The sequence below is a fragment of the Actinia tenebrosa genome, unplaced genomic scaffold, assembly GCF_029948245.1.
Source record: "Actinia tenebrosa isolate PJP-AT-01 unplaced genomic scaffold, QUT_ActTen_1.0 PGA_scaffold4__44_contigs__length_22323623, whole genome shotgun sequence".
Lineage (NCBI taxonomy): Eukaryota > Metazoa > Cnidaria > Anthozoa > Actiniaria > Actiniidae > Actinia > Actinia tenebrosa.
In genome coordinates this window covers 20,900,550-20,916,941 of record NW_028292581.1, presented here as the reverse complement: position 1 = coordinate 20,916,941, position 16,392 = coordinate 20,900,550, and the positions used below count along the sequence as shown (strand labels likewise).

At 36.4% G+C, this 16,392-nt stretch overlaps 4 protein-coding genes across 4 annotated transcripts; 3 read left to right on the top strand and 1 right to left on the bottom strand.

The window, feature by feature from the left end:
* Positions 1-305: 305 nt before the first annotated feature.
* On the top strand, positions 306-8,868 carry LOC116298973 (cardiolipin-specific deacylase, mitochondrial). The gene is made up of 2 exons (XM_031707575.2): positions 306-1,050; positions 8,120-8,868. Exons 1-2 carry the CDS (start codon positions 331-333, stop codon positions 8,747-8,749), a joined length of 1,350 nt encoding a protein of 449 aa, XP_031563435.2. The 5' UTR covers positions 306-330; the 3' UTR covers positions 8,750-8,868.
* LOC148907464 (uncharacterized) lies at positions 1,619-4,420 on the top strand. The gene is made up of 2 exons (XM_089036928.1): positions 1,619-1,873; positions 2,284-4,420. Exon 2 carries the CDS (start codon positions 2,338-2,340, stop codon positions 3,466-3,468), a length of 1,131 nt encoding a protein of 376 aa, XP_088893054.1. The 5' UTR covers positions 1,619-1,873; positions 2,284-2,337; the 3' UTR covers positions 3,469-4,420.
* On the bottom strand, positions 4,198-6,690 carry LOC148907463 (uncharacterized). The gene is made up of 2 exons (XM_089036929.1): positions 6,187-6,690; positions 4,198-5,863 (listed from the first exon to the last, which is right to left on the bottom strand). The coding sequence occupies exons 1-2, from the start codon at positions 6,399-6,401 to the stop codon at positions 5,446-5,448; spliced, it is 633 nt and encodes a 210-aa protein (XP_088893055.1). The 5' UTR covers positions 6,402-6,690; the 3' UTR covers positions 4,198-5,445.
* A 2,255-nt stretch (positions 8,869-11,123) lies between the features above and the next one.
* Positions 11,124-16,104, top strand: LOC116298974 (uncharacterized). The gene is made up of 10 exons (XM_031707577.2): positions 11,124-11,299; positions 11,622-11,741; positions 11,929-12,039; positions 13,285-13,404; positions 13,485-13,592; positions 13,668-13,787; positions 14,071-14,178; positions 14,408-14,527; positions 14,985-15,092; positions 15,176-16,104. Exons 1-10 carry the CDS (start codon positions 11,197-11,199, stop codon positions 15,202-15,204), a joined length of 1,047 nt encoding a protein of 348 aa, XP_031563437.2. The 5' UTR covers positions 11,124-11,196; the 3' UTR covers positions 15,205-16,104.
* The last annotated feature ends 288 nt before the right edge of the window (positions 16,105-16,392 follow it).

Genomic DNA, 16,392 nt, shown 5'->3' with positions numbered 1-16,392 from the left:
AAATTTCGTTTCCGCGTCGGACGACATTCCTCGGATACGACGTGTCACCGAACAGTACACGATTGTTCAGGCAAACAAAGCAAAACACAAAGCATCAAACCTGCACTAAGAATTTATTTTATTATTTTGGCAGATTATCTTAATATCTTCTACGCTTTTCGAAGTCGCAATCCAATGAAAAGATCAAACGTGTTCGAAAAAAATTTCGATTATAGGTCGACATCACTCGTCGTGACTTGTTCGAGTACTGATCCGACTATGTCCCGATAAAAACCCGATGTGTTTCAGTCCCTCGCATCCCTCGCCACAAGGAAAAGAGATGCTTGAAGCATGGCGTCTGTGGCGTCCCAGATACAAAGCAAAAGCGATGTGTTATACAGGCGACTTATCCTTTCTAGTTTCTTTTCTAAAGGTTGGGGGAATTTAGAAGATTATAAAAGGCTATTTGAATGTCGCGATTATTTCAACGTATCTTCTAAATGTTCAAAATTAGCAACGCCATCTCATCCTGTCTCCATCGACAGAAGTTGGAAAAAAGACTCGTATTATATTGCAGAAGGGCACTTCTTGTCTCCAGTGGCGAAGCACTTTCCTGGTCTACTACCCAAAGAGAGTGAATTAGCAAGATTTCAAGTGATTACACCAACGAAATGGCGAGACAAAAATAAAAAGCCCATTTGTATCCAGTTAGCCGGAACTGGAGACCATTTTTACTGGCGAAGACGAACCTTCATGGCAAAGCCCTTGATTCATGAGCATTGTATTGCCTCGATTATTTTAGAAAATCCATTCTATGGTTTAAGAAAGCCAGCTGACCAGCAGCGATCTAGTCTGAAATACGTCATCGATCTTTTCATAATGGGTGCCTCTCTTATTCTGGAGTCTAGTATTCTTTTACATTGGTGTGAAAGTCAAGGCTACGGACCGTTAGGCATCACTGGTGTTTCCATGGGGGGAAATATGGCATCTTTGGCATCTACTATTTGGCCCAAACCACTAGCTGTTATTCCTTGTCTATCTTGGAGCACAGCATCTTGTGTTTTCACTAAGGTAATTTCGGTACATTTTATACCTAATAATATTAAGCCCCAGGGTGGGAGGCTAGGGCAGGCAACCCCAGGGGAATTTTGAATTTGAAATCTTTAATACCCCCCACCCCCAGACAACTGATAAAAGTTATTTTTACCCTTAGTACATCTAGATATGTTTATACTGAATAATGTCAATTTCCCTAGGGCAGCCCCTCTTTCCGCCACCACTCTGGGGCTTAAAGGACAACTGACCCCAAAAATTGCCGTTTTTCATATAAAACTACAACGTACATAGATCACATAAATTCAACTTTGAACTCTGATACAGCTTCTATGTCGCCGAAAAGAAATAATCAATTCGCGAAAAATAGCAATAGAAGAGCGCCATATTTGAGCCCGCAATAAATTACCGCATTAATGCCGTGACGTCACAACGTGAAGCTTGCATTCCAAACTTGTTGAGTTTGTATATTTCGAGTGCTAGTCGATCTTTTAATAGTCTAAGTTAGAGTAAGTTTCTTAATCCAGATGGTCCATTGTTGTGTGCCAGAATGCACCAACCATTCTTCCAAAACTGAGTCTGTTAGCTACCACAAAATTCCTAACAAAATAGCTCTTCAGAAGGCATGGATAGCGCGGATAAAGAGAGAGAACCTGCCGCCTTTGAAGAACTGCTACGTTTGCAGCGATCACTTCGAGGATTCATGCTTTGAAGTGGATCTGATGGAGCAGTTAACCGGAGATTAAAGAGCGATGCTGTTCCGTCAGTATTCAATTTTTGCAAGCCAGCTAAAAGAAGAGCTACATCAGAGAACCGGCTCAAACGCAAACAAAACGAAGAGGTGAGATAACATGTCATTTATACATAACATAGTTTACATTGTTTTTCGAAATAATCACTCATGAAAAAGACTTATTAATGCATACCGAAGCGAGTCATCAATCATTAGCTATTTATGCTTTCATAGATGAAATGTTGCTTAAAATCATAAGTATAGCTAGTAATATTTGATCGATACTTGAAATTTTCAAAATGGTTATTTGCACGTGTTTAGTTTACATTTGATATTTATTCGTAAACCATAACAATGTTGCCGTAATATTCCAAATTTGCTTGGATAAATGACCACGGAAGAATAATTTATAGCATTGTTGGTTAATATGTTTATTTTGTATTATTTAAGGTAAAGTAGGCCTCGAAGAATGGTTTATAGTATTGTTGAAAACATTGTTTATTTTTGTATTTTCAAAGAATGTGGAGCAGCTATGTGCCACAATAAATCCCTCGTGTGAAGATCCACCAAGTATGGAAACACCAGAGTTCTCTCCTGAACCACTTTGTAAGGAGATTGGTGTTCAGTGTTGCCTTGGTTGTAGATATGTTGTAACATCCACTGCATCAACTCAGACAGAGCCTGGATACTATAAAGATGCCGACACAACAACAGTTTACAATCCCTCCCCTTCACCAAACATCAGTAGAGATGAAATACTCAGTGTGAGCTTCCACGACCACAGCTACAGTACTAGCTATCACCCCTCACCAGTAAAGTCAATGCCAACAGTGTCTCCACAAAAGTCAGAAAAGTCTTTGTTTTCAGAGGAAGAGGGACTCCCACTAAGTGACGATGATGATGGTTTCATTGTTTCATCGCAAGAGACAGTTTCAACAACGGACAGTGAATTAGAGCCAGAAAACAAAGACTGCAATAAAACTCTTGAAAACCATATCAAAGAACCTAAATATTTGGTATTTAACTCTTGTTTGCAGCAGTTATTCAAGTTTTGTAGAAGCTGTGGAGCACCTGTCGCTGATGTCAACTTTGTATGTCAAGGCAGCCTACTTATTGTGACAACTACATGTATGAAACATCATGCTTTGACATGGTACTCACAGCCAATGTTAAATCGCTTAGCTATTGGGAACTTGTTGATTTCCTCATCAATATTATTTACTGGTAATACTTTTACCAGACTTCAAAACTTTGCATCCTGTCTTGGCCTAAAATTTCTGAGTGAGAGGGTCTTTTACAGACATCAGGAACGTTACCTATTTCCTGTTGTTAATGATGCTTGGAAGAGAGAGGAGGCTGCTGTAATTGAAGAGCTGTCAAATAAGGACATAGTAAATCTCAATGGTGATGGCCGAAGTGACAGTCCTGGCCATAGTGCTAAATGTGGCACATATACTATGATGGAGACAAGCACAGGGAAAATTGCCACCTTCAGCATTGTTCAAGTCTCTGAAGTAACCAGCTCCAATGCTATGGAGAAAGAGGGGTTTCTAAGGTGTTTGAACACTTTAGAAGACACGGTCAGTATAAAATGTATCACAACTGACAGACACACATCCATCACCAGCACTATGGCAAAAGATTTTAGCCACATCAAACACCAGTATGATGTGTGGCATCTTTCCAAGTCAATTGTAAAATAGCTGAACAAGAAAGCAAAATTGAAGAAAAACCAAGAGCTGGCACCCTGGATACAATCCATTTCAAACCATCTTTGGTGGTGTGCTGCTACATGTAATGGGGATGTACAACTTTTGAGAGAGAAGTGGAAATCTGTTGCTCACCATTGCGTGAACAAGCATTCCTGGAAGGATGCAGAGGTATTCAAAAAGTGTGCCCATCCTCCCCTAACCTGCAGACAAGTGCGCACCACACACTGGATCAAGCCGGGGTCACCAGCTCATGTGGCCCTAGAAGAGGTTGTCCTTCAACCAAAGTTACTTAATGACTTGGCAAGATTGACCGACTTTTGTCACACAGGAGGGCTTGAAGTTTATCATTCGATGATGCTGAAGTATTGCTCAAAAAGAGAGCACTTCTCTTACAAGGGAATGGTTGCTCGTACTCAACTTGCTGCCATTGACAACAATTTCAATACAGCTAGAATTCAAGCAATTGTTCAAAAAGGCCCAAGGAGTGGAGAAGCTCGTTATCGCAAGTGCTTCCCTAAGATGCACAAGCGCTGGGTTGTTAAGCCAGTCTTACAAAGAAAAAGCTATGCTTTCCTCCCTGAGCTACAACTGAAAGTACTTGAAATTTGTGAGGGTGGCATGGAGGCTGCAGGGGTTGACCCAATTGAAGAGGTTGAATTACCAAGAAACATTGCTAGTGTTCCTGCCCCAGACAAACAGGAATTGATTGAACGACACCGGTCAAGATTTTCTAGGTAATTAATTTAAATGGAATGTAGTAGAGACTACAAACACTAAAATGTGTAGTGTTAAGTGATGCTAATTCTAACCATTTCCTATTTTTAATTAACACTATTTAGTAGAAAATAATGCAAAGCATCATTGGCACTCTTTTAGTGATTGTACTCTAGTGAATAGCTGTTTTGAAAGAACTGTCAAGTAAGCCTGTCGTCCCAATCCCCCTCATCTTTGAACAGTTGTGTTCATTACTGGTAATAATTACAATGCTTCTACAAATGGGAAGGTACATGACAGACCCAAGTAAAACTGCTATAAACAAAATATGTAATTAATGTGAAGGGGACCTGATTAAAGTGGTAGATAAGTTTGCAGTTTTTAGATGTTCAGATGAAAATTGTATTAAAATATCATTACCACTTAGGAAACGATTGACTTTTAAATGAAATCTTAAAAGAGGTCTTTTCTTTAACTATCTACGCTCCATTATATATGGGGTCTCTCCCAGTATGAATGAAGTATAGAAAAAATTCCAGCTGAATAGTGACTTTCGCTTTCACTCATGGGAATCAAGATGTTCATTCATTTGCTCTCAGTGAATTAATCAGCACATGATTACTGAGCTGCAAAGGGCCTATTTGCCTGGGAAAAAAATATATGAGCCATAAATGGCTGACAAGCCTGGATGCCAAGATTTCCTAGTGCCAATTTGTCTGACAATGAGACTAGTCAGTACCGAGATTCTAAGATGGGGTGGGATTCTATCACCAAGAGAATATTTTTTTCATTTAGAACAATTTTTGAATCCATTATAGCATGCTACTTCAAGGCAAATTCTTTATAAACAATACTGACTAGCCTTGTTTTCAGACAAATTGGTGCCCAGGAAATATTGGTTATCCATGTCTAGTATAACTGCAAAATTTGCTTGGTTAGCTCATGATTTTGTCCACTAGTGCTTTGTACACTAGGTTCTCTATTCAGCTGGATATTTTGTCTAGGTGTAGTTGTTTTTAAATAATAAAATATGCAAAACCTACAAAACATTTATATAAACAACTTTCTATATGTACTTCATCTAAGAATAAATTCATGACTACTCTTATACATTTTGGTCTCAGCCTTTCCATGTTTTCCTTTTCAATTTATCAATTCAGAAATCCTGATAGAAAAAAATCCACTCTGTGTATATGAAATGAAGTAAGGAATAAATAAAATGTATATAATAACTCCATGTAACTTTAGGCCAAGCTAATCATCTGCATAGTGAAAACCTTCAAATTCAAAGTCCTCCTCTAGTCCAGGGGGAGGGAAGTGTGCTCTGATGCACATGACAGCACAAGAGGGCAGAACAACCCGAACTTCCTTTCCAAGAACTCCCCAGCACCATCTTGCTAGTTGCCTATATGCAATGTGTCTGTACTGCTTGTGCTCTGGGCCTTCATACGCATTACTGTACTGCTGTTTGTACTGAGCCCATGCGGTTCGAAGAACATACTTATTGGCACAAACAGGTAAGAATCCAGGATGTTGAGTAATGCATGGTGGTGGTTCATCAGCATCTCCATCTTCAACAACAGACTGGCATGTTGCAACCACTTTTTCGATTTCTTGGCAACAAATGCATTCAGATATTGAATCCATAATTTGGCAGCTACCACAGGTACACCTATTTAACAGAAATAAAACAATTCTTAGTATCTTTGAACATTATCAACGATTGTCCCAAGTGAGAATATACATACACAACTTGTGACACAACTATATCCCTGTATCTATATCCTGCAGTATATAACTTATTGACTATCAAGCGATGTTTTTAAACATGTTTTTAATTAAAATTGTGAAAGTTGGTATTGCTTTTGGTCGCAAACTGGATTCATGCATACCAATATCTAAAGAACAGATTGCAAGAACACGAGTGGCAAGATACGATTTTATATAAAATGGATATGTAGTTCAGTTTTGTGATAAGACAGAAGTACGACTTACCAATCTGAATTTGTAAGTCGATTGTTCTCTTGTTCATCGTCTTCAATAATGTCACTGTCAGATCCTTCTCTGAACTCTTCATCTGAGGAGATTTCTATTTCTGGTTCAAACTGATATGGCCGTAAACCAAATTCGTCGTCCATTCCGAAAAATTCTTGAGCGAAATCGTCTCCCGAGCTGTCCGAGCCTTCGGAAGAAGAATTAAATTCTGACATGCCTTTAATTTGATGACCAAGTTGTATTTTTTCGCAAAATATTGAGTAAAACGTATAAGAAACTGAGGAAGAAGTCAGGCAAACAACTGGAAGCTTGAACTCTTGTGACGTTGTGACGTCATTACGCTATTTTTCTGAGCCCGCGATAAAAGCGCAAGATGGCGGCCACCAGAGCGATATATGCGATGTTTTCAAAAAATTGTTTTAGAAAAATGGATGCTCTATCCCCTTTAAAAACTGGATTTTTGGACTTCTCAAATGATGTAGTTCCTCTTAAAAATGGGTCATTTTGGAGGGTCAGTTGTCCTTTAACATTGATAGGTGCATGATAACATATAATTTTAAACTAATATTCTGAGTGCATTTATTTTGGTCTCCATATTTTAACAAACTCTGATTGGATTCCTCTTATTGTCAATAACTTATGCTTGATTGTTATGACAGAATAGGTTTTAGTAGACATGTAACATTTTCACACTCCTTCAGGAATATGGTTCTCTTCTCTAGCACATAAACCTAACTGTGATGTATTGAGTGACCTTTTGATTTTTTCAAAATAGTTTATTTAAAAAAATGTAATAGGGCACACAGTTTTTTGACAACATTACATCATTAGAATACATTTAAGATATTTGTCTGCCAGACAGTGCCCACTTCCCAGCATTCCATGCCCACTTCAGTTGCTTAAGCAACCAATACTCCAGTTTCAAGTTCTCAGTTACTCAGGATTAGCCTCAATTTTGTGTAGAATATTCATGTTTATTAGTGAAGGTCCATGAAATTAAATGTGTCTTTATTGTTGAAGTTGTGCATTCTTTACTTTATCCTTGGAATTTGTGAATATTTTAAGCACTGATATATGGCTAACCCTGAGTAAGTTAGTTTGTAATCAAGGAACACAGAAGTAATTTAGAACTGGAAAATGTCTTTTATGTTAGGTAGCTACCAGTCACATGATCAGATGATGAAATGTAAGAATATATTAGCAGCATTCCTTAGAGATCAGATCACGCAGAAGCAATAAACACAAGCAATAGACCTATCCCGAATTCACTTGACTGGTCACGAAACAATGGTTTTAAGTTGAGGTTGGACTTGATGAATAAAAGAATCAAGTTCAGTATCCACTTTAAACCATTGTTTCATGGTCAGTCAAGCAAATTTGTTTGGGATGCGTAGGTCTATTCAATTTTCTTTCTGACTTAGTAATCAGACTCTTGATAACTCTGATTATAATAATAATAATATTATTATTATTATTATCTATTTATAAAGCGCAAATACAAATCTGTTCTAAGCGCTAGTAAACAAACGACAAAGACAACGACAAAATAAAAATTATTTACAAAGAATATGCTAATTTGAAGAGATAAGCTTTAAGTCCAGTTTTGAATGAGGCCAGACTTGATGCATTTTGGAGAGATATTGGAAGTGAGTTCCAGAGTTCAGGAGCAGCTACAGAGAAGGAGCGATGACCATAAGATTTAAGATTTTAAAACTGTGCTGATAGAAGAACTTGTGATGCAGAACGAAGATTACGGTTCGGTTTATACACTTTGATGGGTTTTGATGATTATAAATCATTCCCCCCTCCCCCCCCCCCCCCCCCCCCCCCCCCCCCCACTTTTCCCTTTTATTTATTCCTTAAATGCACACATTGCACCAATTTAGAAATGTCCTCCGTATAATTTCTAATTTGGTATATGCTTGTTTTGTAGGGAGTAATGAAAAATTCTCTTCCATGGAAGAAACTTGAGAAGCAACTTGAAGATGATGCTTACAGAGAAAATATTATAAAATTTGCAGGTTTAAACGAAGAAGTTATTGCAAACAACTTGTTTGCAGGCAATTCTTCATTCCATGGCAGAGATGATATGAATGCTGATTACTCTATGGGATCAGAGAGAAAATGTGATCATTTAATGAATTTCTTTGACAATAATGATCAACCCGAAAGGAAGCAGTCACAGACAATGTATCTAGAAAAAAAGCACATTTACCATAGCATCAAGGAAGCACTGTTTGATTATGTTCCTAACACTTTGAAAATCAGCAAAGCTATTGATAAAACGCAAGAGATTAATCCAGAAACTGTACAGTTCATGAATCTTCTAATGAACAGGGCTACTCATCTTAAAAATTTCCCTTGCCCACAGAACCCAGCACTTGCTAAGTTCATAGCCGCCAAGAGAGATGCATATGTACCTAGAGACTGTATAGATGAACCAGGGATTATTTGGCCTGGTAGTGAAGTATTGTATGTAGATACAGGGCACATAGGTGCATCTTTGACCAATTTAAGTTTATTTAGAAAAGTAATCAAGGAGAAGTTGGATCAGGTTGTATGATAGTAATGTAATTCTGCTTGCAAGCATGTTTTTAAAGTTTTTTTTACATAATCAGCTGTAAATAAAGTGTGACATGTGACAGTTTGGTCACACCTAATAAACTTGTCAGGCATTACAAATTTGGTTTAATTTCATTTGTTTTTTAAGGGGAAGATAGTTCTGAAAGTAAAAAGTGGGGTCCTGCATTTATTCTTAATGCTTGCTCTTATCAGTAAAGCATAATCTTGTTTTAACTAAATGTACTGTTTAAAGTGCACATGAACCCTTCGACAATACTTTCAGTACTGATTCTACATAAAGTAAATAGTTGAATGGTAAAATATTTCTTGATTTGAGTGATGCGTCTCTAAGTTATGAAGGTTTATACTTCCAATATGCTAATGATGTGACGTCTATTAAGGCTTAATCAAATATACAAAATCGAACTGGTTCATAGATACAGTATTTAAGAAGCATCATTTTACTCATGGTTTACATGAAAGCTATTAACAATTTTTATTTTCAAAATGGCCAGCATTTAGTATTATTAGTTACAACAAAAACACTCAAATACCTTACCTGACGTCATCATCATTAACATATTGGAAGTATAAACCTTAATAACTTAAAGACGCATCACTCAAATCAAGAAATATTTTACCAATCAACTATTTACTTTATGCAGAACCAGTACTGAATGTATTGTCAAAGGGTTCATTTGCACTTTAAGATTCTCATCTTTACCACTAGTACTAGTTGCACTTGGCCAATTTTATTTTCATTTGATTATATTTGTTTCATCAGGCTTAGTTAAATAGTTTCTTTAATTTACTGAGCTTGGACCTACAGTACATCAGGGCTGTCAACTCTCCCGGATATACTGGGAGTCTCCAGATTTTGGACCGTATCTCCCGGTCTCCAGATTAGAGTCTCAAATCTCCCAGATAATCGCCGAAGCTGACCATTTCTTGTGAGACTCGACTTTCACAACCATAAAATTCCAATTATTTTGTGTTATTTTAAATCGCTAACAAAATCAAAATGTTCCTCATAAACTGTTCTTGCAAGCAGGTCATTGTAATATAAGCGATAATCTGATTGGGCAGAAATAAACCAATCACATCAAATGTTACAAAGCGAAAAGACGTCTTTTCGCGCGCTTTTTGACGCGCTGTGACGTCATGTCCCTTCCCTATCAATTATCCAGATTTGAATATGTCGGGGGGGTTGACAGCCCTGGTACATGGTCATCTTCAGGGTAACATAATGGTATAAGATAAACATCAAAACTATGAGCATGTGCATCAATTGCAATCTTACAAAAAGTGTGTGCAATAAATCAAATAGTTTGATGGCAGATTTCTACCACTGTCTATTGAACAAAATGTCCCACCCCAATACTCAACACAACATATATTCAGTTATGCAATACAATGAAATATTTTTTTCATTTGGCATTTTCTACTATATAACTTATAACCCAAACTAAAGACTTTCAGCAAACACTCATTTGGGTGCCCCTTCTACTCTCCCAAAACCCCATAGCCCCTGGCCATATCCAGAAATGCTCTAGGTGCATGGAAAACTGAAAAATAGTTGAAAGATGTATACAGTTATTTTAATAGTGCTTTTCAATACTGAAGTGCATTGTGGGTCATAGTGACACTGTCTAAGTTAGGACTGATAATTATTTATTCTCTTTTTAGTGTATTCCATCTGAAACAATATACTAACTACATGTAGAGAATTAATTGATGTATATCTACTTTTTGTTTCAAACTTCTTTCCATCACTAAACCATAATAACTTATTCCTCACAGATTCCATTCCGTGTTAAGTCAAATCTGCTGGTATTACATTTCGGACACTGTAATAACCGTGACCTGAATTATAAATGAGTGTCGCCTCGGGACAAAAGTCCACTCCCGAATGATAAATTGCGCGCAAGACTTTTTTCGCTTCTATCGATTACCTGGGCAAGCTAGGCCAATGAGTTTTTTACACATATTTGACATCAGGTAAAGTTGGTTTGTTTTGCGTTTTTAGCTTCGTTGGCAAGATTTCTGCTTAAGAGTGAAACTCGCTTCAAAAATAGAACGTCACGTCACGTCACGTCACACCCTTGACGACTTAAACCCTAAAATATTCTGATAAAACATCTAATGACACCTTTGCGTAAGGATGCCGTAAGAAGCACGTTTTAATTTCCTCACTTTTTCGCGGTTATTCAATTCCTTAGTAGCTATCTAAAGTGAAAGGTGTTTAACTACGTTATATTCCTTTCATAGAATAAATAAAAGGTGGTATATTTCAAATTCTTGTCAGGAGACCTTTCCTTATATGGTTCAAACCCAACCTTTTTTGGGGGCGGGTTTGCAAGTCATACGAAAACTTCTTGGATCATTCGTATTTGGTTTCACCCATCACAAGGATATAATTTGGACTCTTACGGCGAAAAGAATTTTGAAATGGCAGAAATTAAGCCTGATGTTTCTGAAGTTAGCAAGTTCGATGCAGGAAAGCTGAAGCATGTAGTAACGAATGAAAAAAATACTTTGCCATCTGATGAAAGTAAGTTTTGTGGCCTTGAAGTTTTAGGGTTGGGGGATGGAAGAGAGTACACTCAAAATCATCACGAAACTTCTTGCACAAACTTTTAAAACCTTTCAGTAAGGGTTTGAATCTCACTCTAGTTGTCTTGAGGTATGATATTAATTTTCTTCGATGTTTTTTGGTCTATTTTCAAAATGTTTAGGTTTTCGTGTAGCGACTTTGTTAACTTGAAATTGAAAACTAGAACTACACTGGAGCCATCTTGAATAATAATGTGCCCTCAGTTATCGAAGCACATGTTCTTATCATGCCATAACGAATTATTTGCTTTAAATAAAAGCGATCAAGCAAGAGCTTCAACCTGATGAGTTTCCTGACCGATCAGAGGTGAAAAATTTTGACGCTTCTAAGTTGAAGCATGTCGATCTACAGGAAAAGAATCCCCTTCCTACCTCTGACAGTAAGTAATAGCGGCCTAAAATGAATTGTTAACCACATTTTATAAAATTTTAATGCTATCTACTTGATTGTTCGCCGAATAGAAACTATTACGACAAAGGTTATGGCGTTCTTTTATCTTTTGCTTCATTATATTCTTTGGGCATGGCGAGCTGAGTCACGCGTGTCAACTTTCTTTCTGTTTTCAGCCATCAAGGATGAAAAACGTACTGCACCTTTCTCAGAAGTCGAGGTTTTCCAGAAAGGCAAACTTAAGCATGTCGAAACAGAAGTGAAAAACCCGCTGCCCGATGTTCAAAGTAAGTTGAACGTAACTTTTTTTAATACGGTCCTTTCAAAAAGGGATTTTTTTACCAAAACATCGTGCTGCACCTTGGCTTGTATTCGAACGCCATGACGAAATATCAATATTTATACATTACACCAGTTATCGATGGCTTTAAACTTTCTTTGGTTTAAAAAGCATAAAAATAATGTAGTTAGTTTGATTATGTTTTGTTAGAGTTCGATTTGTATTCGCACTACGCAATCGGAAATGATTGTATTCGCACTACGTCGTCCATCCTTACTGATGCTAGTTACTACATGTAAAACTGCATGTTCAATGGTTTTCATACGTACACTCACTTTCCATAAAACACTGCTATTAATATCACAATACAAAGCTTTTACCCTTTTTATTCATTTGAGCATTTCAACTTGCATAATTTATATTAGGTTGTGTATGTCGTTTAATCTTTCATGTAAATTTAATACATTTTATTATAATTTTTTGTCTCAAATAATTAATAATTTTTTATTTCAAATAATATTAATAATTTTTAATACTAATTTTTCAATAAAAAGGTGGATAGTGACATTTATCTACTTGTATAGGATTCCTTATTATTGTGCTCCTCCCCCTTCATGCATGTGTAAATTTAAGACAAGTTTATTTCCTTGTGGAAATGTTAAGTTGGAGTGAGCCTTAATAGATTGTCCTAGATAACAAACCGTATTATTAAAGTAACACATACAATATGAGTGGCGGATCTGTATGGGCATTTACAAACATGAGCTGTAGGCAAGTGTTGTAAAGCCTACAAAGATTGCCCACTCATATCGTATATATTACTTAGCAGAAAAAAATCCAAGTTAAAATTCATGCATAATCAGGTCAATTCTGTATTCACAAACTCCTCCTAAGCCATGATTTCTATTGCATAGTTCCAAAAATTATCCATACCCTCTCACAGAGGAATTTTTTAATACACCCCCCTACCCCCCAGAAATTCCAATTTTCTTCCATACAAACTCTGTAATTTTCATTATTTCTCTGACCCCCTACTCTTCGGAAACTCCAAATTCCTCTGTGGGGTGGGTATGGATGATTTCTGGAACTACACATTGTGTTTTCCTCTTGAATGGAAATGAGTTTGATAACTATATTTCCTGTTCCTGATATTTTGCATAACTGGGAATTAATGTCTCGATAATCTATGCTTAAGAGGATACCATATATTTGATTCTACGTAACCACGATGGTACTGCATGTTTTTATCTAGATATCCGTGCAGAAATGATGCCTGATGTTAAGCCTGACATGTCTGGAGTTACCCAGTTTGATTCCACCAAACTGAAGCATGTCGAAACACAAGAGAAAGTTGTTATGCCATCAAAAGAAGGTAATATTAGAGGAAGTAACAACAGCATACTTATCTGCGATATGCACATTAATTCTTTTTCAATATGCTGATCAATGCAGTAATCAAGGAGGAAGCCGTGGATTCAAGAGCTGAAGTAAAGTCTTTTGACCATTCCAAGCTCAAACATGTTGAGACCGAAGAGAAAAATCCTCTTCCTACTCCACAAAGTAAGTAGACAACTGCATCAAAAATATATAAAGGTTTATTTTTCTTTTTATTCATTCATTAAAATTCACTTTTAGTGCTAAGAGCAGAAATGATGCCTGCAAAGAAACCAGATCGTTCAGAGGTTGCAGGATTTGACCAATCAAAACTAAAGCATGTTACTACACAAGAAAAAGTTGTTCTTCCTTCTAAGAATGGTAGGTGCTAACTGGTCTGGTTGTCAATAACACCCCTTGACAAATAGGTGTGGACATAAGACATGATACACTTACATGATGGGTCATGTTTCTTAGATACAAGTGGCTAAATTATTTATTACATTTATCTATTTAATATTCCACCACCTAGTCGCATGAAGCAAAGTTTGAAATAGATAACCAATGTCATGAATAATTATTATCTTGAGTGCTTTTGACTGGTTTTTTCTATTTATTTATTTATTTATTTATTTATTTATTCATTTTTCTTTTTAATTATCAGATATCAATGAGGAAGCTATCGATTCAAGGGCTGAAGTCAAAAGCTTTGATCATTCAAAACTGAAGCATGTGGAAACTTTGGAGAAAAACCCTTTACCCTCAGCAGGAAGTAAGTTTAACTTTTTTTCATTGCCTGATTTCAAGTTGAGGAGACTGGATTGAGCTATAGTTTTTTTTTTTGGACGGAATGAAATCGCATACATTGCCTTCATTACAGGCTGGAGGGAGTCGCATACATTGCCTTGATTACAGGCTGGAGGAACAAACTGAGAAATGTAAATGATCAATATTCATTTTTCTCTTAATCTAATGATTCTGAATGATTGTTTATTCTGCAGCTCTTCGCCAAGAAATGATGCCAGAAACTCTTCCTGACAGATCTGAGGTGGCATCATTTGACCAAAGTAAACTAAAACATGTTCAAACTACTGAGAAAAACGTTATTCCCTCTAAGGATGGTAAGGAGTTGAAATTAAAATTGTTATCTATTACTGTCCTCCATCTTAGATGCAAAAAACTTTGCAGTAAGCCCCTTGATTAACTCTCACGGGATTATTTTCAACAGTGAACCTCCATTATCAATAAACAACCAGAGGGGGTTGATCTCTTTTTTTTCTTTTGAAAACAGATGGCAAATCCTTTGCTGTTTTCTTACTTTTTCTCCTACTTTTGCTTTATTGAAACAGTTCACAATATGCCAAGCTTGTTTCAAAATTCAAACTATTCTACTAAATTAGATTCAATCTCTTTAGTTACTAAGCCCAGCAAAAGGATATTTTTAGACCATTTTCAAACTTGTATGGGATTGACAACTACACCTTTTTAATTAATGTAATATAATACTGCTCTCCTAGTTGGATACCCTGAAAATCACTTAATCCATTTTGATTGCACTTTATTCCATTTTGATTGCAGACATTAAGACTGAGGCAGTTGAGACACGTGCTGAAGTTAAGACTTTTGACCAATCAAAACTCAAACATGTTGAAACAGAGGAAAAGAACCCTCTTCCTGATGCTAAAAGTAAGTTGGATTACATGAGCATCCCTTCTCACAACATTTAAATCCTATTTATTCTTATAATTTTATTGTTTTTGTCCACACAGCAATAGCTGCGGAAAAGGCATCATCCTGAAAATCTCTGCTTCGGATTGATGCCATCAACAAGATTACGAAAGGATGTATTCACTTCTATGGATATAAACCATTGATTTAGATAATATTGTCTCTTAGATTCCAAAACATATCGAATGATATCATATAGTTAAATACTATTCTGCAACTTTTCACTCTTTTTTGTGAATTGTAGAGCAGATGCAATTAAACAGTGAAAAAATCAAGCTAAATACTAACTAATATTATATCTATTTAGTGACTAATAGTTGCTTTCACTCAACCAGAACATTCATCATACAAAGACAGATACACAAGAGACCATTTGTGTCTTTTGTTTGATAAATGTTCTGGTTGAGTGATAGTGACCATTAGTCACTAAATAGATACTATTAGTTAGTATTTAGTTTGATTTTATTTCACGGTTTAATTGCATCCGCTCTAGTGCTAAACATCAAAGATGATTTGTTTTTCTTTGCACCAAAACCCTTGTTGCAAAGGAAAAAAACACCAATCACTTTATAAAAGGGTGTGTCAAGCAAATAGCAATTGTTGCAGAAATAAAAAATAAAAGGATAAAATTTTGATAATGACGAATCTCTAACTTTTGTAACTGAAAAAGAAGCATGTGTTGTATGGTTTCTCAATAAAAAGACTATGTAAAAGAACAATATTTGATTGAATAGATATCTTTTCAGTAGATGAGGTGCCAGTTAACCGAGGCTTCAAAGATTGATTGTCAATGGATAATCATTATTCCATGACACACCCATAATCTATTATTACCACTGCGCATGCATTGGAAAACATTGTTGTGGGTGGCATTTTAGCAGCTGTGCTTGTCAAACCGATAAAGAAACCCATTGTCATGTGAAGTTCTTTATTTCTTTTATAAAAGAATTACAAATTTAAATTACTTGAAGTTTCAAGATTTGCAAAACTATTAAGATGAAATCTATTCTATTCAGGGACAAAGTGAGGGGATCCCTCTTCTGCCCCCCACCCCACCTGTTACATTATCTCTACCCCTATGAACAAGACCCAGCTATGCCCCTGATTCTGTTCACTGGTTTCTTATGACCCATAAACTGAAGCATTACAGTTTGGCTCATTTGCATCGAATTTGAAGATCAGTTTACAGTATCACAATAGTCTAAGTGCAGTGGAGGATAACAAGCTATTGTATTTATGCAAAGTGACCCACAACTGG

Bases quoted from the DNA above. Each gene is read 5' to 3' on its own strand.
- LOC116298973 (XM_031707575.2), top strand. From the start codon at position 331: ATGGCGTCTGTGGCGTCCCAGATACAAAGCAAAAGCGATGTGTTATAC. The intron at 1,051-8,119 runs GTAATTTCGGTA...CTTGTTTTGTAG, and splicing joins CATCTTGTGTTTTCACTAAG to GGAGTAATGAAAAATTCTCT.
- LOC116298974 (XM_031707577.2), top strand. From the start codon at position 11,197: ATGGCAGAAATTAAGCCTGATGTTTCTGAAGTTAGCAAGTTCGATGCA. The intron at 13,593-13,667 runs GTAAGTAGACAA...ATTCACTTTTAG, and splicing joins TCCTCTTCCTACTCCACAAA to TGCTAAGAGCAGAAATGATG. The intron at 14,528-14,984 runs GTAAGGAGTTGA...TTTTGATTGCAG, and splicing joins CGTTATTCCCTCTAAGGATG to ACATTAAGACTGAGGCAGTT.
- LOC148907463 (XM_089036929.1), bottom strand. From the start codon at position 6,401: ATGTCAGAATTTAATTCTTCTTCCGAAGGCTCGGACAGCTCGGGAGAC. The intron at 5,864-6,186 runs GTAAGTCGTACT...TCTGTTAAATAG, and splicing joins CGACTTACAAATTCAGATTG to GTGTACCTGTGGTAGCTGCC.
- LOC148907464 (XM_089036928.1), top strand. From the start codon at position 2,338: ATGGAAACACCAGAGTTCTCTCCTGAACCACTTTGTAAGGAGATTGGT.